Source organism: Triticum urartu, chromosome 3, assembly GCF_003073215.2.
Source record: "Triticum urartu cultivar G1812 chromosome 3, Tu2.1, whole genome shotgun sequence".
NCBI classification, from domain to species: Eukaryota; Viridiplantae; Streptophyta; class Magnoliopsida; order Poales; family Poaceae; genus Triticum; species Triticum urartu.
Genome location: NC_053024.1, coordinates 55,255,541 through 55,283,515, shown reverse-complemented (window position 1 = coordinate 55,283,515; position 27,975 = coordinate 55,255,541). Strand labels below are relative to the sequence as shown.

The window sequence follows — 27,975 nt, the reverse complement described above, 5'->3', positions numbered from 1 at the left end:
CGACGTCTAGCTTGACCCACTGCGTTTTCACACGGGCGAAGGCCCGGCGTGCACCTTCAATGCAGACGGATCGCTTGACGACCTCCAGCCGTGGGCAGGCATCCACAAGCCGGCTCACCTGGCCGAAGAAGTTGTTCGGAAGGGCGTCGCCAGGCCACAACCGGACTATGAAGCCCTTCATGGCCTGATCTGCCGCCTTATGTAGCTCGGCCATCTGCTTCAGCTGGTCGCTCATTGGCACCGGATGTTCGGCCTCAGCATACTGAGACCAGAACAGCTTCTCCGTCGAGCTTCCGTCCTCGTCCTGGTAGAAAAGTGCGGCATCGGACACACTGCGGGGCAAATCTGCGAATGCTCCTGAAAAGCTTCGGATTCGGGTATGTAATCGGTAATTCACCTTTACATGCTTGCTTTGCATATAGAAAGCCTTACCCACCGCTATCTTCTTGATCGCCTCGATCCCCTGAAGGGCCTTCTGGGCCTCGGCCTTGGCACTCTTCGCGCTCTCACGAGCCGCGGCAAGCTCAGACTCTCTCGTCTTCAAGTCAAGCTCCAACGCCTCGTTCTTGGTCACGAGAGCCTGGAGCTCTTGCTGCACCTCGCCCACCCGAGCCTCGTGCCTCTCTCGCTCGGTGCGCTCCTGGGCCGCCTTTTCTTCGGCCTGGGACAGCGCTTGCTTCAGGGTCGCCACCTCGGTCGTGGCCCCTGGCAAACATACAATGATCCTGTCATTTAGCAATCGCGTCCTTTTTCTCATATACAGACGGGGTATTACTTACCCTTGTTCTCCTCGAGCTGCCTCTTAGCAAGGCCGAGCTCTTTCTGGGACCCCTCGAGGGCCTCCTTCAGTACGGCGACCTCCGCAGTTAGTGCGGCGGACGCCAGCAGCGACGCCTGCATATGCATATTGACATACTTATATTCGACTCCTGCGATATTATTTGATCCTCTGTTCGGCTTTTCTTTGTGAACACCGAACAAAGCATCTGGGGCTACTGTCAATGCGGTAACACTTCTACTACATTTTAAAATACTTACCTCGAAGCCTGTTAGAAGGCTAGTAAAGGTTTCAGTCAATCTGCTCTGCGGACTGAACCTTCTGGATCACCGCACTCATGATAGTGCGGTGCTCCTCCTCGATGGAAGCGCTGCAAAGTGCTTCCAACATAGTGTCCGGCGCCTCTGGGTGGACAAAGGTTACCGGCACTGGTGTCTCACCCTCCTTAGAAGGGGACCGCCTGCCCGAGCTCGGATCCGTTGGAGGTTCCGGCGCGGTGTTCGGCTGAGGGCCGAACTCGGAGCTTCCGGGGACCCCGTCCCCTCGGCTCCCGGAGTCCGGAAGGTCGCCTTGAGGCACCTCCGGGACTGTCCCCCCTGATCCGATGCCTCTTGAGACAGCACCTCGGTGTCGTCGGCCGGATGAGGGGAGGTGGCCGTTGGGACTGGATCGCTATCCATGTCCGACGTGCCCAGGGAGCCGTCCGAGGATACCTCGATATTGGCTCGGGGGCGGCCTGCACAATTGAGTTCAGCGTTAAGGAAAGCAATGCGACAAAGGAATCCTATGGGTTACTTTGGTATCTGAATACTTACGATCTCCCCTGGGGCTTGCCCCTGGGCAACCACTCGTCTTCACTTTCGTCGGCGGCAGTGGAGCTGTCCGGAAGGAGCGTCCTTCCCTTCTTGGACCCTTCGGCCTCCCCAGTTGGGGCGGCTTTCCTTTTCTTGTCTCCCCCAGTCGGTGGGGGAGCCTCTTCTTCCTCTTCCTCGTCTTTGGGGGAAGAGTGCACCGCATAGTCATCGGACGGTGAGTCCGACGACGCCTGGCGTCGGGAACTCTTTCGAGCTCCCTTGGCCTTCTTGGTCTTCTCCGGCACCTTATATGGGGCCAGAGTCAGCATCTTCGTCAGAAGAGCGTCTGCGGGGCCTTCAGGCAAGGGAGCCGGACAGTCGATCTGTCCGGCCATCTTCTGTCAGTCCTGTCAAAATTATAGGAGTTTAGATCCCACATAGAGCCAATCTATATATATATATATAAATCAAATACTCTGTAAGAGGTAAAACAACTTACCGCACTGGCATGGCGCTTCGCGCTGAATCTGCGATCCTCAGTAATGGGGGGAGGGACCGCGGTGCCCTTGAACAGCACCCTCCAGGCATCTTCATGAGTCGTGTAGAAGAGCCTGTTCAGAGTTCGGTGCTGCGCCGGATTGAACTCCCACAAGGTAAACTCCCGTTGTTGGCACGGGAGTATCCGGTGAACGAGCATAACCTGGACTATGTTGACAAGCTTGAGCTTCTTATCCACCATGTTCTGAATAAATGACTGGAGTCCGGTCAGCTCTTGTTGGGGAACGTAGCAGAATTTTAAAATTTTCTACGCATCACCAAGATCAATCTATGGAGTCATCTAGCAACGAGGGAGAGGGGAGTGCATCTACATACCCTTGTAGATCGCTAAGCGGAAGTGTTCAAGTGAATGGGGTTGATGGAGTCGTACTCGTCGTGATCCAAATCACCGATGATCCTAGTGCCGAACGGACGGCACCTCCGCGTTCAACACACGTACAGCCCGGGGATGTCTCCTCCTTCTTGATCCAGCAAGGGGAGAGGAGAATTTGAGGGAAAACTCCGACAGCACGACGGCATGGTGGTGATGGAGCTCGTGGTTCTCCGGCAGGGCTTCGCCAAGCACTACGGAGGAGGACGAGGTGTTGGATGAGGGAGAGGGCTGCGCCAGGGGAAGGGTGTGGCTGCCCTCTCTCTCTCTCACTATATATAGGGGAAAGGGAGGAGGGGGAGGCGCCCTAGGGTTCCCTAGGGGAGGGGCGGCGGCCACAGGGGAAACCCTAGATGGGTTTGGGCGCCCCCACCCCTTAGGAAACTTGCCCTACAAGCCGGGAGGGGCGGCTGCCCTAGGGGTGGCGCCCCCACCTCTCCTGGTTACATGAGATGGGGTGGGAGGGGCGCTCAACCCCTTAGTGGGCTGATGTGCCCTCTCCCCTTGGCCCATAAGGCCCCCCAACGCTTGCCGGGGCCTCCGAAACCCCTTTCGGACACACTGGTCATCACCTGGTACCCCCGGAACAATTCCGGACTCCAATACCCTTCGTCCAATATACCGATCTTCACCTCCGGACCATTCCGGAGCTCCTCGTCATGTCCGGGATCTCATCCGGGACTCCGAACAACCTTCGGTAACCACATACTATTTCCCATAACAACTCTAGCGTCACCGAACCTTAAGTGTGTAGACCCTATGGGTTCGGGAACCATGCAGACATGACCGAGACAACTCTCCGGCCAATAACCAACAGCGGTATCTGGATACCCATGTTGGCTCCCACATGTTCCACGATGATCTCATCGGATGAACCACGATGTCGAGGATTCAATCAATCCCGTATACAATTCCCTTTGTCCAGCGGTATTGTACTTGCCCAAGATTCGATCGTCGGTATCCGATACCTTGTTCAATCTCGTTACCGGCAAGTCTCTTTACTCGTTCCGTAACACATCATCCCGTGATCAACTCCTTAGTCACATTGTGCACATTATGATGATGTCCTACCGAGTGGGCCCAGAGATACCTCTCCGTTTACACGGAGTGACAAATCCCAGTCTCGATTCATGCCAACCCAACAGACACTTTCGGAGATACCTGTAGTGTACCTTTATAGCCACCCAGTTACGTTGTGACGTTTGGCACACCCAAAGCACTCCTACGGTATCCGGGAGTTGCACAATCTCATGGTCTAAGGAAATGATACTTGACATTAGAAAAGCTTTAGCAAACGAACTACACGATCTTTGTGCTAGGCTTAGGATTGGGTCTTGTCCATCACATCATTCCCCTAATGATGTGATCCCGTTATCAACGACATCCAATGTCCATGGTTAGGAAACCGTAACCATCTATTGATCAACGAGCTAGTCAACTAGAGGCTTACTAGGGACATGGTGTTGTCTATGTATCCACACATGTATCTGAGTTTCCTATCAATACAATTCTAGAATGGATAATAAACGATTATCATGAACAATGAAATATATATTAATAACTAATTTATTATTGCCTCTAGGGCATATTTCCAACAGTCTCCCACTTGCACTAGAGTCAATAATCTAGTTCACATTGCCATGTGATTAACACTCAGAGGTCACATCTCCATGTGACCAACATCCAAAGAGTTTACTAGAGTCACTAATCTAGTTCACATCACTATGTGATTAATACTCAATGAGTTCTGGGTTTGATCATGTTATGCTTGTGAGAGAGGTTGTAGTCAACGGGTCTTGCCATATTCAGATCCCTATGTATTTCGCAAAACTTTATGCCATATCATAGATGCTGCTGCCACGATCCACTTGGAGCTATTCCAAATTGTTGCTCCATGATACGTATCCGGTATCTCTACTCAGAGATATCCGGATAGGTGTTAAGCTTGCATCGACGTAACTCTTTACGTCGAACTCTTTATCACCTCCATAACCGAGAAACATTTCCTTATTCCTCCAAGGATAATTTTGACTGCTATCTGGTGATCCACTCCTAGATCACCTTTGTACCCTCTTGCCAGACATGTGGCAAGGCACACAATAGGTGCGGTACTTCAGCATGGCATACCGTATAGAGCCTATGACAAGAGCATAGGGGACGACCTTTGTCCTTCCTCTTTCTTTTGCCGTGGTCAAGCTTTGAGTCTTACTAACCTTCACACCTTACAACTCAGGTAAGAACCCCTTCTTTGACTGATCTATTTTGAACTCCTTCAAAAACATGTCAAGGTGTGCATTCTTTGAAAGTATCATTAGGCGTCTTGATCTATTTCTATAGATCCTGATGCCCAATATGTAAGCAGCTTTATGCAGGTCTTCCTTTGAAAATCACTCTTCAAACAACCGTTTATGCTTTCCAGAAATTCTACATCATTTCGGATCAACAATATGTCATCCACATATACTTATCAGAAATGTTGTAGTGCTCCCACTCACTTTCTTGTAAATACAAGTTTCTAGTAAACATTGTATAAACCTAAAAGCTTTGATCACTCTATCAAAGCATGTATTCTGACTCCGAGATGCTTGCTCTGGTCCATAGAAGGATTGCTGGAGCTAGCATACCTTTTAGCATCCTTAGGATCGACAAAACCTTTTATTGTATCACATACAACCTTTTCTTACGGAAACTAGTAAGAAAACTTGTTTTGACATCCATCTGTCAGATTTCATAAACGAAAATACTGCTAATGCTAACATGATTCTGACGGACTTAAGCATCGCTACGGGTGAGAAATTCTCATCGTAGTCAACTCCTTGAACTTGTGAAAAGACTCTTTCCCACAAGTCGAGCTTCATAGACGGTAACATTACCGCCCACGTCCGTCTTCTTCTTAAAGATCCATTTATCTCAATGGCTCGCTGATCATCGGGCAAGTCCACCAAAGTCCATACTTTGTTCTGATATATGGATCCTATCTCGGATTTCATGGCTTCTAACCATTTGTCGGAATACGGGCCCACCATCGCTTCTCCATAGCTCGTAGGTTCATTGTTGTCTAACAACATGATATCTAAGACAGGATTACCGTACCACTTAGGAGTAGTACATATCCTTGTCGACCTACGAGGTTCGATAGCAACTTGATCCGAAGCTTCATGATCACTATCATTAACTTCCTATTCAACAGACGTAGGCACCACAGAAAACATCTTTCTGTGTTGCGTCACTCTCTGGTTGAAGTAAAGGTTCGACAACCTCATCAAGTTCTATCTTCCTCCCACTCAATTCTTTCGAGAGAAACTCCTTCTCGAGAAAGGACCCGTTCTTAGCGACAAACAATTTGCCCTTGGATCTGAGATAGAAGGTATACCCAACTGTAACCTTTGGGTATCCTATGAAGATGTGTTTGTCCGCTTTGGGTTCGAGCTTCTCCGGCTGAAGCCTTAAGCATCGCAGCCCCAAACAATAAGAAACGACAACTTTGGTTTCTTGCCAAACCAATGTTCATACGACGTCGTCTCAACGGACTTATATGGTGTCCTATCTAAAGTGAATGCAGCTGTCTCTAACACATAACCTCAAAATGAAAACGGTAGATCGGTAAGAGACATCATAGATCGCACCATATCTCATAGTGTTCGATTACGATGTCCGGACACACCATTACCTTGTGGTGTTCCAGGTGGCTTCAACTGTGAAACAATTCCACAATGTCTTAAGTGATTGCCAAACTCATAACTCAGAAAATCCCCTTTTGATCATATCGTAGGAACATGATCTTATTGTTATGATGATTCTTAACTTCACTCTGAAATCGCTTGAACTTTTCAAATGTTTCAGACTTGTGCTTCATTAAGTAAATATACCTATATCTACTCAAATCGTCAGTGAAGATGAAAAATAGTGATATCCACCGCACGCTTCAATTCTCATCGGACCACACGCATCAGCATGTATGATTTCCAACAAGTCACTTGCCCATTTCATTGTACCTGAAAACGGGGTCTTAGTCATCCTGCCCATGAGGCATGGCTCGCATGTGTCAAGCGATTCAAAATCAAGTGACTCCAAACATCCATCGATATGGAGTTTCTTCATGCATCTTATGACAATATGACCTAAGCGGCAGTGCCACAAGAAAGTGGTACTATCTACATCTTTTGGCGTGAACATGTGTATTACTACGACCGAGATTCACTGAACCATTCACATAGGGTGCATGACCATGGAAGGTATTATTCATGTAAACAGAATAACCATTATTCTCTAACTTAAATGAATAACCGTATTGCAATGAACATGATCTAATCATATTCATGCTCAACGTAGACACCTGATAACATTTATCTAGGTTCAATACTAATCCCAAAGGTAGATGGAGCATGCGATGGTGATCTCATCAACTTTGGAAACACTTCCAACACACATCGTCACCTCCCCCTTAGCCAGTCTCCGTTTAGTCCGTAGCTTTTGCTTCAAGTCACCAATAATAGCAACTGAACCGGTATCCTATACCCCGGTGCTACCAGGAGTACTAGTGATGTACACATTAATAACACGTATATACTTTGAAGTTGCCAGCCTTCTTATCTACCATGCATTTGGGGTAATTTCGCTACCAGTGACTGTTCCCCTTACAATAGAAGCACTTAGTCTCGGGTTTGTGTTCAACCTTGGGTTCCTTCACTGGAGCGGCAACTGGTTTGCCATCCATGAAGTTTCCCTTCTAGCCCTTGCCCTTCTTGAAACCAGTGGTCTTGTTAAACCATCAACACTTGACGCTCCTTCTTGATTTCTACATTTTGCGGTCTTAAGCACCGCGAACAGCTCCGGGATCAACTCCATCCCTTGCATGTCATAGTTCATCATGAAGATCTAGTAGCTTAGTGATAGTGGCTAGAGAACTCTATCAATCACTATCTTATCTGGAAGTTTAACTCCCACTTGATTTAAGTGATTGTAGCACCCAGACATTCTGAGGACATGCTCACTAGCTGAGCTATTCTCCTCCATCTTGTTGGCAAAAGAACTTGTCAGAGGTCTCACACCTCTCGACACGGGCATGAGCCTGAAATCCCAATTTCAGTTCTTGGAACATCTCATATGTTCTTTGGCGTTCAAAACGTCATTGGAATCCCGATTCTAAGCCGTAAAGTATGGTGCACTAAACTATCAAGTAGTCATCAGGATGTGTCTGTCAGGTGTTCACAACATCCACAGACGACGTTGTAGGGGTTTGCACGTCGAGCGGTGCATCAAGGACGTAAGCCTTCTGTGTAGCAGTGAGGACACTCCTTGGACTACGGACCTAGTCCGCATCATTGCTTACAATATCTTTCAACTTAATCTTTCTCTAGGAATGTATTGAAACAGGGAGCTACAATGTGAGCTATTTATCTACAACATATTTGCAAAGACAATTTAGACTATGTTCATGATAATTAAGTTCATCTAATCAAATTATTTAATGAACTCCCACTCAGATAGACATCCCTCTAGTCATCTAAGTGAAACATGATCCGAGTCTACTAGGTCGTGTCCGATCATCACGTGAGACGGACTAGTCAACATCGGTGAACATCTTCATGTTGATCGTATCTTCTATACGACTCATGTTCGACCTTTCGGTCTTCTGTGTTCCGAGGCCATGTCTGTACATGCTAGGCTCGTCAAGTCAACCAAAGTGTATTGCTTGTGTAAATCTGTCTTACACCCGTTGTATTCGAACGTTAGAATCTATCACACCCGATCATCACGTGGTGCTTCAAAACAACGAACCTTCGCAACGGTGCACAGTTAGGGGGAACACTTTCTTGAAATTATCACAAGGGATCATCTTATTTAAGCTACCGTCGTTCTAAGCAAATAAGATGTAAAACATGATAAACATCACATGCAATCAAATAGTGACATGATATGGCCAATATCATTTTGCTCCTTATGATCTCCATCTTCGGGGCTCCATGATCATCGTTGTCACCGGCATGACACCATGATCTCCATCATCATGATCTCCATCATCGTGTCTTCTTGAAGTTGTCTCGTCATCTATTACTTCTACTACTATGGCTAACGCTTTAGCAATAAAGTAAAGTAATTACATGACGTTTATGTTGACACGCAGGTCATAAATAAATTAAGACAATTCCTATGGTTCCTGCTTGTTGTCATACTCATCGACATGCAAGTCGTGATTCCTAGTACAAGAACATGATCAATCTCATACATCACATATATCATTCATTACATCCTTTTGGCCATATCACATCACAAGGCATATGCTGCAAAAATAAGTTAGACGTCCTCTAATTGTTGTTGCAAGTTTTTACGTGGCTGCTATAGGTTTCTTGCAAGAACGTTTCTTACCTACGCGAAAACCACAACGTGATATGCCAATTTCTATTTACCCTTCATAAGGACCCTTTTCATCGAATCCGATCCGACTAAAGTGGGAGAGACAGACACCCGCTAGCCACCTTATGCAACTAGTGTATGTCAGTCGGTGGAACCAGTCTCACGTAAGAGTACGTGTAAGGTCGGTCCGGGCCGCTTCATCCCACGATGCCGTCGAATCAAGATAAGACTAGTAACAACAAGTAAATTGACAAAATCGACGCCCACTCTTGTGTTCTACTCGTGCATAGAAACTACGCATAGACCTAGCTCATGATGCCACTGTTGGGGAACGTAGCAGAATTTTAAAATTTTCTACGCATCACCAAGATCAATCTATGGAGTCATCTACCAACGAGGGAGAGGGGAGTGCATCTACATACCCTTGTAGATCGCTAAGCGGAAGCGTTCAAGTGAACGGGGTTGATGGAGTCGTACTCGTCGTGATCCAAATCACCAATGATCCTAGTGCCGAACGGACGGCACCTCCGCGTTCAACACACGTACATCCCGGGGACGTCTCCTCCTTCTTGATCCAGCAAGGGGAGAGGAGAAGTTGAGGGAAAACTCCGACAGCACGACGGCATGGTGGTGATGGAGCTCGTGGTTCTCCGACAGGGCTTCGCCAAGCACTACGGAGGAGGACGAGGTGTTGGATGAGGGAGAGGGCTGCGCCAGGGGAAGGGTGCGGCTGCCCTCTCTCTCCCTCACTATATATAGGGGAAAGGGAGGAGGGGGAGGCGCCCTAGGGTTCCCTAGGGGAGGGCGGCGGCCACAGGGGAAACCCTAGATGGGTTTGGGCGCCCCCACCCCTTAGGAAACTTGCCCCCCAAGCCAGGAGGGGCGGCTGCCCTAGGGGTGGCGCCCCCACCACTCCTGGTTACGTGAGATGGGGTGGGAGGGGCGCTCAGCCCCTTAATGGGCTGATGTGCTCTCTCCCCTTGGCCCATAAGGCCCCCCAACGCTTGTCGGGGCCTCCGAAACCCCTTTCGGACACACTGGTCATTACCTGGTACCCCCGGAACAATTCCGGACTCCAATACCCTTCGTCCAATATACCGATCTTCACCTTCGGACCATTCCGGAGCACCTCGTCATGTCCGAGATCTCATCCGGGACTCCGAACAACCTTCGGTAACCACATACTATTTCCCATAACAACTCTAGCGTCACCGAACCTTAAGTGTGTAGACCCTACGGGTTCGGGAACCATGCAGACATGACCGAGACAACTCTCCGGCCAATAACCAACAGCGGGATCTTGATACCCATGTTGGCCCCCACATGTTCCATGATGATCTCATCGGATGAACCACGATGTCGAGGATTCAATCAATCCCGTATACAATTCCCTTTGTCCAGCGGTATTGTACTTGCCCGAGATTCGATTGTCGGTATCCGATACCTTGTTCAATCTCATTACCGGCAAGTCTCTTTACTCGTTCCGTAACACATCATCCCGTGATCAACTCCTTGGTCACATTGTGCACATTATGATGATGTCCTACCGAGTGGGCCCAGAGATACCTCTCCGTTTACACGGAGTGACAAATCCCAGTCTCGATTCGTGCCAACCCAACAGACACTTTTAGAGATACCTGTAGTGTACCTTTATAGCCACCCAGTTACGTTGTGACGTTTGGCACACCCAAAGCACTCCTACGGTATCCGGGAGTTGCACAATCTCATGGTCTAAGGAAATGATACTTGGCATTAGAAAAGCTTTACAAAACGAACTACACGATCTTTGTGCTAGGCTTAGGATTGGGTCTTGTCCATCACATCATTCTCCTAATGGTGTGATCCCGTTATCAACGACATCCAATGTCCATGGTTAGGAAACCATAACCATCTATTGATCAACGAGCTAGTCAACTAGAGGCTTACTAGGGACATGGTGTTGTCTATGTATCCACACATGTATCTGAGTTTCCTATCAATACAATTCTAGCATGGATAATAAACGATTATCATGAACAATGAAATATATAATAATAACTAATTTATTATTGCCTCTAGGGCATATTTCCAACAGCTCTTTTGAATTACCCAGGACAGGCCCTTCTCTTTCCAGGAGGTGAGCCGCATGGGGATGCCGGATCGGAACTCGGGGGCCGCTACCCATGCGGGGTCGCGCGGCTCGGTGATATAGAACTACTCCGATTGCCACCTCTTTATGGTGTCCACGAAGGTGCCCTCGAGCCATGTGATGTTGGGCATCTTGCCCACCATGGCGCCTTCGCACTCCACCTGGCGGCTGCTCACTACCTTCGGCTTGACATTGAAGGTCTTCAGCCATAAGCCGAAGTGGGGCTTGATGCGGAGGAAGGCCTCGCACACGACGATAAACGCCGAGATGTTGAGGATGAAGTTTGGGGATAGATCATGGAAATCCAGACCGTAATAAAACATGAGCCCCCGGACGAAGGGATGGAGAGGGAATCCTAGTCCGCGGAGGAAATGGGTGAGGAATACCACCCTCTCATGGGGCTCAGGGGTGGGGATGAGTTGTCCCTCATCTGGGAGCCGGTGCGCGATGTCGTCGTGCAGGTATCCGGCTCTCCTCAGTTTCTTGATGTCTCCCTCCATGACGAAGGAGACTATCCACTTGCCTCTCGCTCCGGACATGGTTGGAGAAGGTTGAGATGGAAGTGAGGACTTGGGCGCTAGAGTTCGAGTATGCGGGAACGGATGAGCAGAGGAGGAAGAAGGCGTGGATAGAAAGGTGAATCCTTATCCCTTTATATGGGCGGACAAAATTAAACGTCCCCACTTGCCTAGTAAAACTCGCTTATCCCCCAAGCCCCGCAATTGATGGCGCGGTTGGGTTACCCACGCCCGTATTGATGAGAATCCCGTAATAAGGGGACACGGTCTCTGCTTTGACAGGACGTGTCGAAAAACTGCCTCGCGTTATGTGCGGGGCTGGTTAAAAGAAACGGTTCGAATAATCACCGGGCCATGACATAACGTCATGCTGTCAAAACAAGCCAGCAAATTAGATCTGCGAAAAAACATTATTCTCTCTATGGTGAAATGTGGGACTTATTTTGCAGGGTCGGGCACTATCCTCGTATTCAACTTCTGTGATGTATTCAGAGAAGGAACCCGCCTTGCAATGCCGAAGACAACTGCGCGCCGGACTCATCGTCATTGAAGCCTGGTTCAGGGGCTACTGAGGGAGTCCTAGATTAGGGGGTCTCCGGACAGCCGGACTATCTCCATTGGCCGGACTGTTAGACTATGAAGATACAAGATTGAAGACTTCGTCTCGTGTCCGGATGGGACTCTACTTGGCGTGGAAGGCAAGCTAGGCAATACGTATATGGATATCTCCTCCTTTGTAACCGACCTTGTGTAACCCTAACCCTCTCCGGTGTCTATATAAATCGGAGGGTTTTAGTCCGTAGGACAACAATCACAATATACAATCATACCATAGGCTAGCTTCTAGGGTTTAGCCTCTCTGATCTCGTGGTAGTTCTACTCCTGTAACACTCACATCTTCAATATTAATCAAGCAGGACGTAGGGTTTTACCTCCATCAAGAGGGCCCGAACCTGGGTAAAACTTCGTGTCCCCTGCCTCCTGTTACCATCCGGCCTAGACGCACAGTTCGGGACCCCCTACCTGAGATCTGGCGGTTTTGACACCGACAGTGCGCCATAAGTAACTTATTATTATTATTTTTGTTGCATCTAATAATTTTTTAGAAAATGCATATGAATATGAAACAGTAATAAAGTTTTATAAAAACAGTAATAATTTTTTTAAAAATATCATCAAATTTGTTATTTGAAAATATCATCAAATTTGTTATTTGAAAATATAATCAAATTTGTTTTTTTTTGGATTTTTAGTTGCATTCATTTGTGACAGTGGAGCGGGGGAGGATGCGGGGGGTCGTCGGCGGCGGTGGAGCGGGGGAGGGTGCGGGGTGTCGGCGGCGGTGGCGGTGGAGCGAAGGAGGGTGCGGTGGGTCCTCGGCGGCGGTGGAGCGGGGGAGGGTGCGGTGGGTCGTCGGCTTGAGGTGCGCCATTATTAGTTTTGCAAAACAAATTATAGTAGTGGCGCACTGGGTGGCAGGTGCGCCATTACTAGTTAAACTATTAATTTTTTTTGCGGGGAAATTTGGGCAGCTTTATTCAACATCAACCGCCCCAGCATCATCCGCCAGGAGGCTAGTTACAAGAAAACTCGGAATAACGTCTAACCAGCAATCTGTAACCTCCAAAGTGCTAGCCTGCTTGGCACAAAGGTGGGCAGAAAAGTTTGCTGATCTACATACATGTTGAACAAGGAAAGAAGAAAAACTACAAGCATGCTCCCCAATCTCGAACAAGATAGGCGCCACCACTGCTCGATGAGCCTGACGCGAGTTCCAGAGATCAACTATCTCCATACAGTCTGTCTCAATGACAACTTTATCGTAGCCTCGAAGCTTTGCAAAGATAACTCCATCACGAACTGCAAGTGCTTCAGCTACGAGAGGGTCTGTAATACCTGAATACGGTTTACACCGGGCAGCTCTCAGGGCCGTGGGAGATCTAGCCACGCCTCCAACTCCACCTCGCCGCGCTTCCATAGCAATGCTTCCGTCAGTGTTGATTTTTATCCACCCATCATCAGGTGGACGCCAGCCATGCCCTGGAAAGCGTTCGGGCATAATAGTGTCTACAACACTAATGGTGCACCAACTCATGGTGCGCCATTACTATATAGTAATGGCGCACCACATATCTGGTGTGCCATTAGTGGCCATATCATCTATAGCCCTTTTCCTAGTAGTGATATATAAAATAAGTGTGGCTAGATTTCAGTCGACTGAAATTTAATTAAGTCTGAGTCAAATGCCATAACATGAAAGAAAGAAAATAGAAAAACTAGAAAAAAATTGCACGAATCTTCATGTAAGATGTTACTAAAATAGCATTGAGATTTAACAATCCCGATATAAAATACTGTAATATATAACGAACTGATCGACCTGACATGCATGTACATATGTAGGGCACCGTCTCCTATTACTTCGTCCGTTGACACTTTCGCCAAAGTGTGCCGACCTCTTCGCTGGAGAGTGGAGAGACCACGGTTTTTTGCGGTATCTTCATGTGCTTTATTCGGGGCACATTTTTTTGCATGCATGCATTATCGACCGGGTGGGCGCGAAGGTTGTTACAGTTTAGTTACGGAGTATTCCCTCCACTATTTTAATATTCTAAACATTTTTATATTAGTTTACAGAGGGAGTACTATGCAATGCTAGTAACATGGCATGTCCTTTAACAACTTTGTTTGATTTGACGCGGGAGCGCGAGGAGGCGGTTAGCCGACGATCACACCTATGACAATGAATGATGATCACCCTAAAAAAAAACAAAAAAAAAACAATGAATGATGATCGAAATTGACGAGCCATAATCGGTGGCGGTGCTTACGTACGTGTCACTGGCCTGGATTCCACCACTTGACCTTTGCTTTGCTGATGGATTTAATCAGCAGTTCCATCATCAGTGCTCCCTTTTCTTGCGAATCTCATCAGTGTTCCTTTAACGCACCTCATGAAGCCGCAAATGTACGTTAGCACGAGAAATTATGGCAGATTCTTTCCATGTGCTGCCCTAATAATTGTAACGGCCTTCGCGCCCACCCGGTCGATCATGCATGCATGCAAAAAGATGTGCCCCATGCATCAACAGGCAGGGCCACAGCAGCTGGACGGCACCACTATAAAACCGCGATATCTCCCGTGCTTCTTCTCACCACACACCATACAAGGCACTCCACTTTGTATGCACATTTGATTCCAAGAAGCTCTAGTCCATAGCATCCACCATGGCACGGCGTTTTCTGGATGTGCTCGCCGTGGCCCTGGCGCTCTTGCAGGCCGCCTCGGCCAAGTCCTGGCTGGACAAGAGGTTCAACACGGACGGCACCGTCCGGACGGGGTACGACGCCTCGGGCCAGGAGGTGGTGATGCTCAATCTCAACCAGCAATCCGGCGCCGCCGGCTTCAACTCCAAGGAGCAGTTTCTCTACGGTGAGTTCAGCATCCAGATGAAGCTCATCCCGGGAAACTCCGCCGGCACCGTGTCCTGCTTCTACGTAAGTCGACCAGCTTAATTAATTTCGTTAAGGACCAACATTAAACTCGCCCTATCGATCTTTATATTTTTAGCTGATCCTGCGTTGCTGTTAATTGCAGCTTTCTTCCGGTGACGACGAGTGGCGCGACGAGATCGACATGGAGTTCATGGGCAACTCGACGGGCCACCCGGTTGTACTCAACACCAACGTGTGGGCCAACGGCGATGGCAAGAAGGAGCACCAATTCGACCTCTGGTTCGACCCCGCCGCCGACTACCACACCTACACGATCATCTGGAACCCGGAGAACATCCTCTTCAAGGTGGACAACCTCTTCATCCGGTCCTTCAAGCGCTTCGCCGGCCTCCCCTACCCTAGCTCCAGGCCCATGAGGCTGCACGCCACGCTGTGGGACGGCAGCTACTGGGCGACCGAGAAGGGCAAGATCCCGATCAACTGGTCCAACGCGCCCTTCGTCGTCTCCTACCGCAACTTCTACGCCAACGCCTGCGTCAGCGGCGGCGCGTGCCATGCCGGCAGCAGCAGGTGGATGAAGAAGCAGCTCGACGGCGCCGAGTGGGGCACCGTCAAGTGGGCGGAGCGTAGTTACATGCGCTACAACTACTGCGAGGATGGGTACAGGTTCCCGCAGGGGCTCCCCGCAGAGTGCAGCCGCTACTGATCCCCGCCGGGCATCCATTGTTGATATGGATATCTTTTTCTTGGATACAGTACATGATTCTGGTTCTTCTTTGTGAATTTGTGATTAAAGGGCAGCCCTGCAGCAATGTGTGGGCGATTGTTTGTACACCTAGTTTTTTTTTCCTGAAGAAAGATGCATGTAATTTTTATCGTGCCTTTGGTTACAGCAATATATACTCCATCCGTTTCAAAATATAGTGTGTTCTCGGTTTTCGCACTTCAACTTTGATCATAAATTTAAGCAACGAGACCGACTGCGGCGGGAACAAAAATTATATAATTGAAAACTTCTTTTGAATATGAATTCACTGTTATAATTTTTGCTCCGCCGCAGTCGGTCTCGTTGGTTCGTTTTATGATCAAAGTTGAACCTCGAAAAGCATGGGCACGCTATATTTTGAAATGGAGGGAGTAGTACTTTAATTTTATGAGCTATGATCGAGAATTTTATTATGGTGTCACTGAGCAAAAAACCCAATGTTCTAAATAGCGGGCTATGCCATTTAGTCGGCTCAGTCAGAAGCTATGAAAAGCTATAGCGAAGCTAAGCCCCATTTAGTGTTTTTCTTAAATCATGAAAAATTGAAAACATAAGTATACAATTAGGCATCGTATATGATATATCGCATATAATTGACATATACACATGTTCTAACATCAAAATCCAAGCACCAATCAAGTCTCCTAATTCAATAAGCAAACCTTGCATCAATGCATCATATATATCAGAAACAAAAACAAAGAATAAGGCTCAAGGATGGTTTTGTATAGCAGCTTAGCGGGCTAAATGACTCCAAATTTAACGCTATAGCGGGCTATTAGCGTTATTTTTAATTTAGTGTTAAAAGTGCATAGCTTTAGCGGGTGAGCTCTCCAAAGAATGCCATATTAACTCCCATTTACAAACTTATAACATTGGTGGTAGGATGGACGGCACCAAGGAACCAGGGCCGGCCCTGGGGCATGGGCAGGGGGGTGACGGCCCAGGGCCCAGCCCAGGGAGGGGCCCATGATGTAGTGCACATATATAATATAGCCAAGCAAAAATAGGTGAGAAAAAAATTTATGAGAGAAGAAAAACGAGATGAGGTAGGCCCATCAGATAGCAGGTAGCGATTAGCGAAGCATCACGCACGCCGCACGGCAGGGCCGCTCGTTTCGATTGTGAAACAAATCAATCAAAGATCTTGCGGACGCCTCGCTCGTCTGTTCGTCCACTCGTCGCTGTGGTCGCCTCGGTCACCGCTGTGCGCGTCGCCCGCCGTGCGGCAATCCAGCAGCCGCAGCCCGTAGCAGTATGTATACGTATGTATGTGAGCAGTGAGTGCAGCCCACAGCAGTATGTATACGTATCCATGCATAATTCTCTGTACCATGTTCCTGATCCATCCCTGCAAACCCCAATTTTAGTAATTTATTTTATTTTTTAGAACGTATTCAACTATTCATCCATGATCCATCCTCTAATTTCAGTGTACACGAAGTTCCAAATTTTAATGTATAGTTTTCGAATTCAATCTTTCATAGTATGTATTTAACCATCCTTTTTTTGTCATTCTATGCACATGTCTAGGGTTCCAATCATTCAAATCATCCGATGTATAAATTTCTAATTCCTTGAATAATTTTTTCTTCATAATATTAGGACATTAGCCCGCCATGTTGCCTAAGAAGCATTTGTCAGTTGCTCAAACAAGGAGAAAAAAGATAGAAAGGGATCTGAAGATTCAACAACTGAAGGGTACTTAAGTATTATTGTTGTCGATGGAGTCAGTTGAATTTGGTTCTTATTTGAGGTAATCATATCATGTTACTTTCAATTTTCTATCTTTTTAGTATTTCTGTCATAATATGGCATTGTCCAACAATTATTATGTTTAAGTTTATGTACCACGCACGCGCATACATATATATGATCTTAGGACATAGGGGCACATGGCATCGACATCGAGTTCGCCTAGGGCCTCCCGAAACACAGGGTCGGCCCTGCAAGGAACTCCTGTGTATTTTCCGTGGTGGACGAGGATTTGGAGCTCTTTGGTACCCGTCAACCCTATATGAATATTAAATTCAAAAAATACAAGGGAAAATAAAAAAACCAGGAAAAAAATATATACCAAGAAATGGCATTCATGGTATTTGCAGTAAACAAGACAATTTTTTATTATATGAAAAACATAATTTGAATGAATCGTAGGTCAGACTATATTTTCTTCGCCAAGAATTTCCGTGGATGTCATTCATGAAACTTCATACGTGAGTAGAATGATCGACCATAATTGATACCCTGGAATTCCAGCTTTCTTAATCTTTCCTGCTATTTTTTTAATTTAAATATTTAATATTTATATATGTTTCACCGGCATCTAGGAGCTTCTGTGTATTTTCCGCGGTAGGGCACCATATTATAACTATAGAATTTTATGCGCTTTTTATTCTCAAGCATTCACACTACTTTTGTAGAAAAATATAATCTTAAATGTTCAAAGAAAAATTCGGGTATGGGACGGCCCAACACAGTACTACCGTAGAATGCAATGCATGTGCTGCGCGGCAAAAGCATGTTCGGTCGGTCAGTACTGATATATGGACACGTACGTTTGCTTGTCCAAGAAGACAAGAGCGCATGTATGATGCATCTTTATACCCGACCGTGGCAGCCACAATAATTCATTGCATTAGGCCCGCGGGCATATATCTAGCTATCCTTCTTCGGGCACCGCGAATTGTCTGGTCAGTCTACATATATGCTTTTGTGCTGTCCTCCAATGATAATATCGGTTGGTGTTGTTGATACACTATAGTATAACGAACTAGTCGGCATGAGATGCATCGTAGCGTATATATTTTCGTCCGCTGACGCTTTGGCCAAAGTCTGCCAGCCTCTTCGCTGGAGAGCGGAGAGACCGCTGCTTTTTGGGGCATCTTCACGTGCTTTGGCATGATGTTCGCGTCCGTCGTCGACGCGCTTACAAGATGTGGCCGAACAAAGGAAGTAGTCAGTATGCCGCCCCGCGTCCACCGCCACACCGGGCGGGCTGCCTGCTATCATCATCTGCATGTCCATCCGCCGGTGGAGGCGAGAGCCAACAATAAGGACGTTACCCGCGCGTATGCACGAACAATCACATTCCTATTCCAGGAACGCAAGAGTATTATTAAACCTCTTCAAATGCGCAACAATAAGACCATGTGTAGATGATATGCTAAGCATATTAAATAGCTTAGCAATCAAACTCCCCAATGCATAAATGCTTAGTTATTCGTCGTTAAGCTCTCTTCATTTAATTGGATACGTGGTCTTTTGTAGTATGTCAACTTTGTGGCCTATTTCTGCAACGTAAGCAAATAACATTCCTTAAGTAAAACGCATGAAAATATATTTGACTTGAGTCCATACATAAAGTGCCAATAAGATGCCATCGAAATATATTCAATTTAGTGAAATCACAATGATGCAAGAACAAAAACACAAGTAAACAGAAGCGTTGTCATAACATCAATATATGCAGTAGTTTTATCTACTAAACTAACAGAGTATATGTCGTTTCCAACTGTTGTTGCCCCGTTCTTGTTAATATCTTTTCGAGAATACAGAGATCAGCATGCTCTTCTCAGCTAAAAATTCATTAATCTTCACCAAGACGCATAATGTCAATCTTACCACACAGTTTAATTCTTGCTAGCTGTACATTTGCATTAACATTTAGGAGATAGTTCTGTAGTATCGTAATGCAAGCTAGTGCTTGCAGAAGGTTCCTTATGGAGGTCATAGGTTCACTACTAGCACCTGTCAAAGCCGCGGTGACACATAGGTACCTGAACTTGGTCTTATATATTTCACCGAAAATGAAAGAAGACTTCCATATCCAAGTAGTTGGATCAAGAATTCTAATTCTCGCTATTTGGAATGGATCCGGTTCTATTGAGTCTGACTCATAGTGGTCATAGGTTCACTACTAGCACCTGTCAAAGCCGCGGTGACACATAGGTACCTGAACTTGGTCTTATTTCACCGAAAATGAAAGAAGACTTCCATATCCAAGTAGTTGGATCAAGAATCCTAATTATCGCTATTTGGAATGGATCCGGTTCTATTGAGTCTAACTCATAGTGGTCATTTTTATTTACTGAGTAATCAAACATTCATGAAAAATCATAGCATATGTTTGGATCATGTTATACATACAATACACCATAATTTTACTAGACTAGCACATGTCTCGTCTAATAACTAATACTCGACCTAAGGTGCTGGAAACCCTCATGAATTCACCTCGAGTATTAAGTAAGCATTGCAATATGCATGATAACATAAGTTTGACAACACTTACTCTCAGTGCCTGCGGGACAGATGATAACAAGTCATATAATTATTTTTTTCTTAGTGAGGTAAAACCGTCCGAGCTTATCCTGTCTTATTGTGGTCGGAAGTAATTTACAAATAGGCATATACACCCTCTAATGCACACCACTCTCTCTATTCATTTTTCGTCTGAACTATATATATATATATATATATATATATATACATATAATTATTGAATTAAATTTTGACAATTGAATAAATTATATAGTTGATACACATGTATTTGTGTGTGCGTTCTTCAATACTTTAATATTGTTAAACATCATGACTAGAATCTCTAAAGTGTATTGCCTAGCATGTATCTTAATAGTGATTTCTGGCGCACTGATAGTATATTATTATGTAAATTTATCTGTAGAAACTTCTAAAGTATAAATTGATCCATTGGCAAACGGGCGTTGAAACTCTAGAGTTTAGTCGGCTAACAATTTTATGTCCCTTCTCTGGTGCTAAATTTGTGTGTACAACTAGCCCAGGAGCAACATGATACACTCACCCCCCCCCCCCCCCCCCCCCCCCCCCCCCCCCCCCCGCCCCCCTACAACTTTGAAAGACTTAGCTTCTCCCTGGTGAGGACGCGTCTGAGCTGCCCGAGGCCAGCACTGTATATCCTACGGTGATCCCATGATCACTGTGTCGTTGCGCACAGACGAACTAATATCAAAAGGACATCCATACATATCAAGCTTATACCTTCATAGATGTGACCATTTGGTCGAGCTGATGCAAACCAATTGAAGCCATCTAGCGAAAACTTCAAACATATCGAGTAAACCCATATTCTTGAAATAGACTTGTGTCCCACTATATTAATATAGCAAACAGGCCTGATACAGCCAACGATAGGTGACGGGGTGGAAGAAACACAATCGCGCCCAAAAGAAATGAAAGAGAAAATACAAAAGGAACAAATGCTGACAATGAAGGATCAACAAAAACGAAGAAGTCGTTGCACCCACCGGAGATCTCCCACCAATCACCTAGACTCCGAAGCGCCGGTACCAATCAAAACATCCAAGACGGGATGCGACCATGACAACGGTGCTGCCAAGGGTTTCCCCTGGTACGCGGCGAGGAGAAAGGGAGGCTAGCACCCGACGCCCTCCAGGAAGGTCCGGTGGCACCCTCAAGCGCCACCACATCGGTGTCGGACATGCCGACAGGGATTTCTCCTGATCCCAACCATCACCCCGGCTGCTCCGGAGCACACCACCATACCGTCCACCACCCTGCATCAACACGGTCTTGAAGCCTCTCACGCTGTCTCACCAGGAACCACGAAGTGGGGCCTGCACAGTGCTACCTCTTGAGCACTGCGTTGGTTTTCCCCGAAGAGGAAGGGATGATGCAGCAAAGTAGCGTAAGTATTTCCCTCGGTTTTTGAGAACCAAGGTATCAATCCAGTAGGAGGCTACAAGCGAGTCCCTCGTACCTGCACAAAACAAATAAATTCTCGCAACCAACGCGAATAGGGGTTGTCAATCCCTACACAGCCACTTAGGAGAGTGAGATCTGATAGATATGATAAGATAATATTTTTGGTATTTTTATGATAAAGATGCAAAGTAAAATAAAAGAAAAGGAAATAAATAAGTATTGGAAGATTAATATGATGAAGATAGAACCGGGGGCCATAGGTTTCACTAGTGGCTTCTCTCGAGAGCATAAGTATTCTACGGTGGGTGAACAAATTACTGTTGAGCAATTGACAGAATTGAGCATAGTTATGAGAATATCTAGGTATGATCATGTATATAGGCATCACGTCCGAGACAAGTAGACCGACTCCTGCCTGCATCTACTACTATTACTCCACTCATCGACCGCTATCCAGCATGCATCTAGAGTATTAAGTTAATGAAAACAGAGTAACGCCTTAAGCAAGATGACATGATGTAGAGGGATAAACTCATGCAATATGATGAAAACCCCATCTTGTTATCCTCGATGGCAACAATATAATACGTGCCTTGCTGCCCCTATTGTCACTGGGAAAGGACACCGCAAGATTGAACCCAAAGCTAAGCACTTCTCCCATTGCAAGAAAGATCAATCTAGTAGGCCAAACCAAACTGATAATTCGAAGAGACTTGCAAAGATAACCCACAATTCATCGGTCTCAACAAACATACCACAAAAAGAAGATTACATCGAATAGATCTCCACAAAAGAGGGGGAGAACATTGTATTGAGATCCAAAAAGAGAGAAGAAGCCATCTAGCTACTAACTATGGACCCGTAGGTCTGAAGTAAACTACTCACACTTCATCGGAGGGGATATGGTGTTGATGTAGAAGCCCTCCATGAGCGATGCCCCCTCCGGCGGAGCTCCGGAACAGGCCCCAAGATGGGATCTCGTGGATACAGAAAGTTGCGGCGGTGGAATTAGGGTTTTGGCTCCATATCTGATCGTTTGGGGGTATGTAGGTATATATAGGAGGAAGGAGTACGTCGGTGGAGTAACAAGGGGCCCACGAGGATGGAGGGCATGCCTGGGGGAGGCGCGCCCCCTACCTCGTGGCCTCCTCTTTTGTGTCTTGATGTAGGGTCCAAGTCTCCTGTGTCTTGTTCGTTGAGAAAATCATGTTCCCGAAGGTTTCATTCCGTTTGGACTCCGTTTGATATTCCTTTTCTTCGAAACCCTAAAATAGGCAAAAACAACAACAATTCTGGGCTGGGCCTCCGGTTAATAGGTTAGTCCCAAAAATAATATAAAAGTGGATAATAAAGCCCAGTAATGTCCAAAACAGTAGATAATATAGCATGGAGCAATCAAAAATTATAGATACGTTGGAGACGTATCAAGCATCCCCAAGCTTAATTCCTGCTCGTCCTCGAGTGGGTAAATGATAAAAACAGATTTTTTTGATGCGGAGTGCTACTTGGCATAATTTTAATGTAATTCTTCTTAATTGTGGCATGAATATTCAGATCCGAAAGATTCAAGACAGAAGTTCATATTGACATAAAAATAATAATACTTCAAGCATACTAACTAAGCAATTATGTCTTCTCAAAATAACATGGCTAAAGAAAGTTATCCCTACAAAATCATATAGTCTGGCTATGCTCTATATTCACCACACAAAGTATTTAAATCATGCACAACCCCGATGACAATCCAAGCAATTGTTTCATACTTTTGACATTCTCAAAACTTTTTCAATCTTCACGCAATACATGAGCGTGAGCCATGGATATAACACTATAGGTGGAATAGAGTGGTGGTTGTGGAGAAGACAAAAAGGGAGAAAATAGTCTCACATCAACTAGGCGTATCAATGGGCTATGGAGATGCCCATCAATAGATATCAATGTGAGTGAGTAGGGATTGTCATGCAACGGATGCACTAGAGCTATAAGTATGTGAAAGCTCAAAAGGAAACTAAGTGGGTCTGCATCCAATTTGCTTGCTCATGAAGACCTAGGGCATTTTGAGGAAGCCCATCATTGGAATATACAAGCCAAGTTCTATAATGAAAAATTCCCACTAGTATATGAAAGTGACAACATAGGAGACTCTCTATCATCAAGATCATGGTGCTACTTTGAAGCACAAGTGTGGTAAAAGGATAGTAGCATTGTCCCTTCTCTCTTTTTCTCTCATTTTTTATTTGGGCATTTTCTCTTTTTTTTTGTGGCCTCTTTTTTTTTCTTTTTTTGTCGGAGTCTCATCCCGACTTATGGGGGAATTATAGGCTCCATCATCCTTTCCTCACTAGGACAATGCTCTAATAGTGATGATCATCACACTTTTATTTTCTTACAACTCAAGAATTACAACTCGATACTTAGAACAAGATATGACTCTATATGAATGCCTCCGGCGGTGTACCGGGATATGCAATGACTCATGAGTGACAAGTATGAAAGAATTATGAATGGTGGCTTTGCCATGAGTACGATGTCGACTACATGATCATGCAAAGCAATATGACAATGATGGAGTGTGTCATAATAAACGGAAAGGTGGAAAGTTGCATGGCAATATATCTCGGAATGGCTATGGAAATGCCATGACAGGTAGGTATGGTGGCTGTTTTGAGGAAGGTATATGGTGGGTGTATGCTACCCGTATATGGTGGGTGTATGCTACCCGCGAAAGGTGCACGGTATTAGAGAGGCTAGCAATGGTGGAAGGGTGAGAGTGTGTATGATCCATGGACTCAATATTAGTCATAAAAAACTCATATACTTATTGCAAAAATCTACAAATTATCAAAGAAAAGTATTACGCGCATGCTCCTAGGGGGATAGATTGGTAGGAAAAGACCATCGCTCGTCCCCGACTGCCACTCATAAGAAAGACAATCAATAAATAAATCATGCTCCGACTTCATCACATAACGGTTCACCATACGTGCATGCTACGAGAATCACAAGCTTCAACACAAGTATTTCTCAAATTCACAACTACTCAACTAGCATGACTTTAATATCACCATCTCCATATCTCAAAACAATTATCAAGTATCAAACTTCTCGTAGTATTCAACACACTCATAAGAGAATTTTATTATTCTTGAATACCTAGCATATTAGGATTTTAAGCAAATTACCATGCTATTAAGACTCTCAAAATAATCTAAGTGAAGCATGAGAGATCAATAGTTTCTATAAAACAAATCCACCGCCGTGTTGTGAAAGATATAAGTGAAGTACTAGAGCAAAATTATATAATTCAAAAGATATAAGCGAAGCACATAGAGTATTCTAACAAATTCCAAATCATGTATGGCTCTCTCAAAAGGTGTGTACAGCAAGGATGATTGTGGTAAACTAAAAAACAAAGACTCAAATCATACAAGACGCTCAAAGCAAAACACATATCATGTGGTGAATAAAAATATAGATCCAAGTAAAGTTACCGATAGAAGTAGACGAAAGAGGGGATGCCTTCTGGGGCATCCCCAAGCTTTGGCTTTTAGGTGTCCTTAGATTATCTTGGGGGTCCCATGGGCATCCCCAAGTTAGGCTCTTGCCACTCCTTATTCCATAATCCATCAAATCTTTACCCAAAACTTGAAAACTTCACAACACAAAACTCAAAGTAGAAAATCTCATGAGCTCCGTTAGCGAAAGAAAACAAAAGACCACTTCAAGGTACTGTAATGAACTCATTATTTACTTATCTTGGTGTTAAACCTACTGTATTTCAACTTCTCTATGGTTTATAAACTATTTTACTAGCCATAGATGTTGGGGAACGTAGTAATTTCAAAAAAATTACTACGCACACGCAAGATCATGGTGATGTATAGCAACGAGAGGGGAGAGTGTGATCTACGTACCCTTGTAGATCAACAGCGGAAGCGTTATGACAACGCGGTTGATGTAGTCGTACGTCTTCACGGCCCGACCGATCAAGCACCGAAACTACGGCACCTCTGAGTTTTAGCACACGTTCAGCTCAATGACGATCCCCGGACTCCGATCCAGCAAAGTGTCGGGGAAGAGTTCCGTCAGCACGACTGCGTGGTGACGATCTTGATGTACTACTGTCGCAGGGCTTCGCCTAAGCACCACTACAATATTATCAAGGACTATGGTGGCAGGGGGCGCCGCACACGGCTAAGAATATGATCACGTGGATCAACTTGTGTCTCTCCAGGGTGTCCCTGCCTCCGTATATAAAGGTTCAAGAGAGGAGGAGGCCGGCCGGCCCCTATGGCGCGCCAAGGAGGAGTCCTCCTCCTAGTAGGAGTAGGACTCCTACTAGGAGGGGGAAAGAAGTGGAGAGGGAGAAGGAAAGGGGGGCGTCGCCCCCCTCTCCTAGTCCAATTCGGACCAGGGGGAGGAGGCGCGTGGCCCACCTTTGGCTGCCCCTCTCTCTCACCACTAAGGCCCATATGGCCCATTACTTCTCCCGGGTTCCGGTAACCCTCCGGCTCTCCGGTTTTCTCCGAAATCATCCGGAACACTTCCGGTGTCCGAATATAGCCGTCCAATATATCAATCTTTATGTCTCGACCATTTCGAGACTCCTCGTCATGTCCGTGATCACATCTGGGACTCCGAACAACCTTCGATACATCAAAACATATAAACTCATAATATAACTGTCATCGAAACCTTAAGCGTGCGGACCCTACGGGTTCGAGAACAATGTAGACATGACCTAGACATATCACCGGTCAATAACCAATAGCGGGACCTGGATGCCCATATTGGCTCCTACATATTCTACGAAGATCTTTATCGGTCAGACCGCATAACAACATACGTTGTTCCCTTTGTCATCGGTATGTTACTTGCCCGAGATTCGATCGTCGGTATCCAATACCTAGTTCAATCTCGTTACCGACAAGTCTCTTTACTCGTTCTGTAATACATCATCTCTCAACTAACTCATTAGTTGCATTGCTTGCAAGGCTTAAGTGATGTGCACTACCGAGAGGGCCCAGAGATACCTCTCCGACGATCGGAGTGACAAATCCTATTCTCGAAATACGTCAACCCAACATGTATCTTTGGAGACACATGTAGAGCACCTTTATAATCACCCAGTTACGTTGTGACGTTTGGTAGCACACAAAGGTGTTCCTCCGGCACACGGGAGTTACATAATCTCATAGTCATAGGAACATGTATAAGTCATGAAGAAAGCAATAGCAACATACTAAACGATCGGGTGCTAAGCTAATGGAATGGGTCATGTCAATCAGATCATTCAACTAATGATGTGATCCCGTTTAATCAAATGACAACTCTTTGTCCATGGTTAGGAAACATAACCATCTTTGATTAACGAGCTAGTCAAGTAGAGGCATACTAGTGACACTCTGTTTGTCTATGTATTCACACATGTATTATGTTTCCGGTTAATACAATTCTAGCATGAATAATAAACATTTATCATGATATAAGGAAATAAATAATAACTTTATTATTGCCTCTAGGGCATATTTCCTTCACCCACTTGCACTAGAGTCAATAATCTAGATTACACAGTAATTATTCTAACACCCATGGAGCTTTGGTGCTGATCATGTTTTGCTCGTGGAAGAGGCTTAGTCAACGGGTCTGCTACATTTAGCTCCGTATGTATCTTGCAAATCTCTATGTCTCCCATCTGGACTAGATCCCGGATGGAATTGAAGCGTCTCTTGATGTGCTTGGTTCTCTTGTGAAATATGGATTCCTTTGCCAAGGCAATTGCACTAGTATTGTCACAAAAGATTTTCATTGGACCCGATGCACTAGGTATGACACCTAGATCGGATATGAACTCCTTCATCCAGACTCCTTCGTTTGCTGCTTCCGAAGCAGCTATGTACTCTGCTTCACTTGTAGATCCCGCCACGACGCTTTGTTTTGAACTGCACCAACTGACAGCTCCACCGTTTAATGTAAACACGTATCCGGTTTGCGATTTAGAATCGTCCGGATCAGTGTTAAAGCTTGCATCGATGTAACCTTTTATGATGAGCTCTTTGTCACCTCCATAAACGAGAAACATATCCTTCATCCTTTTTAGGTATTTCAGGATGTTCTTGACCGTTGTCCAGTGATCCACTCCTGGATTACTTTGGTACCTCCCTTCTAAACTAATAGCAAGGCACACATCAGGTCTGGTACACAGCATTGCATACATGATAGAGCCTATGGCTGAAGCATAGGGAACATCTTTCATTTTCACTCTATCTTCTGCAGTGGTCGGGCATTGAGTCTGACTCAACTTCACACCTTGTAACACAAGCAAGAACCCTTTCTTTGCTTGATCCATTTTGAACTTCTTCAAAATCTTGTCAAGGTATGTGCTTTGTGAAAGTCCAATTAAGCGTTTTGATCTATCTCTATAGATCTTTATGCCTAATATGTAAGCAGCTTCACCGAGGTCTTTCATTGAAAAACTCTTATTCAAGTATCCCTTTATGCTATCCAGAAATTCTATATCATTTCCAATCAGTAATATGTCATC

General features: G+C 45.6%; 1 protein-coding gene across 1 annotated transcript; it reads left to right on the top strand.

Annotated features, from left to right (window-relative positions):
• The first annotated feature begins 14,660 nt into the window (after positions 1-14,660).
• LOC125542794 (xyloglucan endotransglycosylase/hydrolase protein 8-like) lies at positions 14,661-15,682 on the top strand. Its single transcript, XM_048705968.1, has 2 exons — positions 14,661-15,001; positions 15,102-15,682. The coding sequence occupies exons 1-2, from the start codon at positions 14,732-14,734 to the stop codon at positions 15,663-15,665; spliced, it is 834 nt and encodes a 277-aa protein (XP_048561925.1). The 5' UTR covers positions 14,661-14,731; the 3' UTR covers positions 15,666-15,682.
• Positions 15,683-27,975: the final 12,293 nt, after the last annotated feature.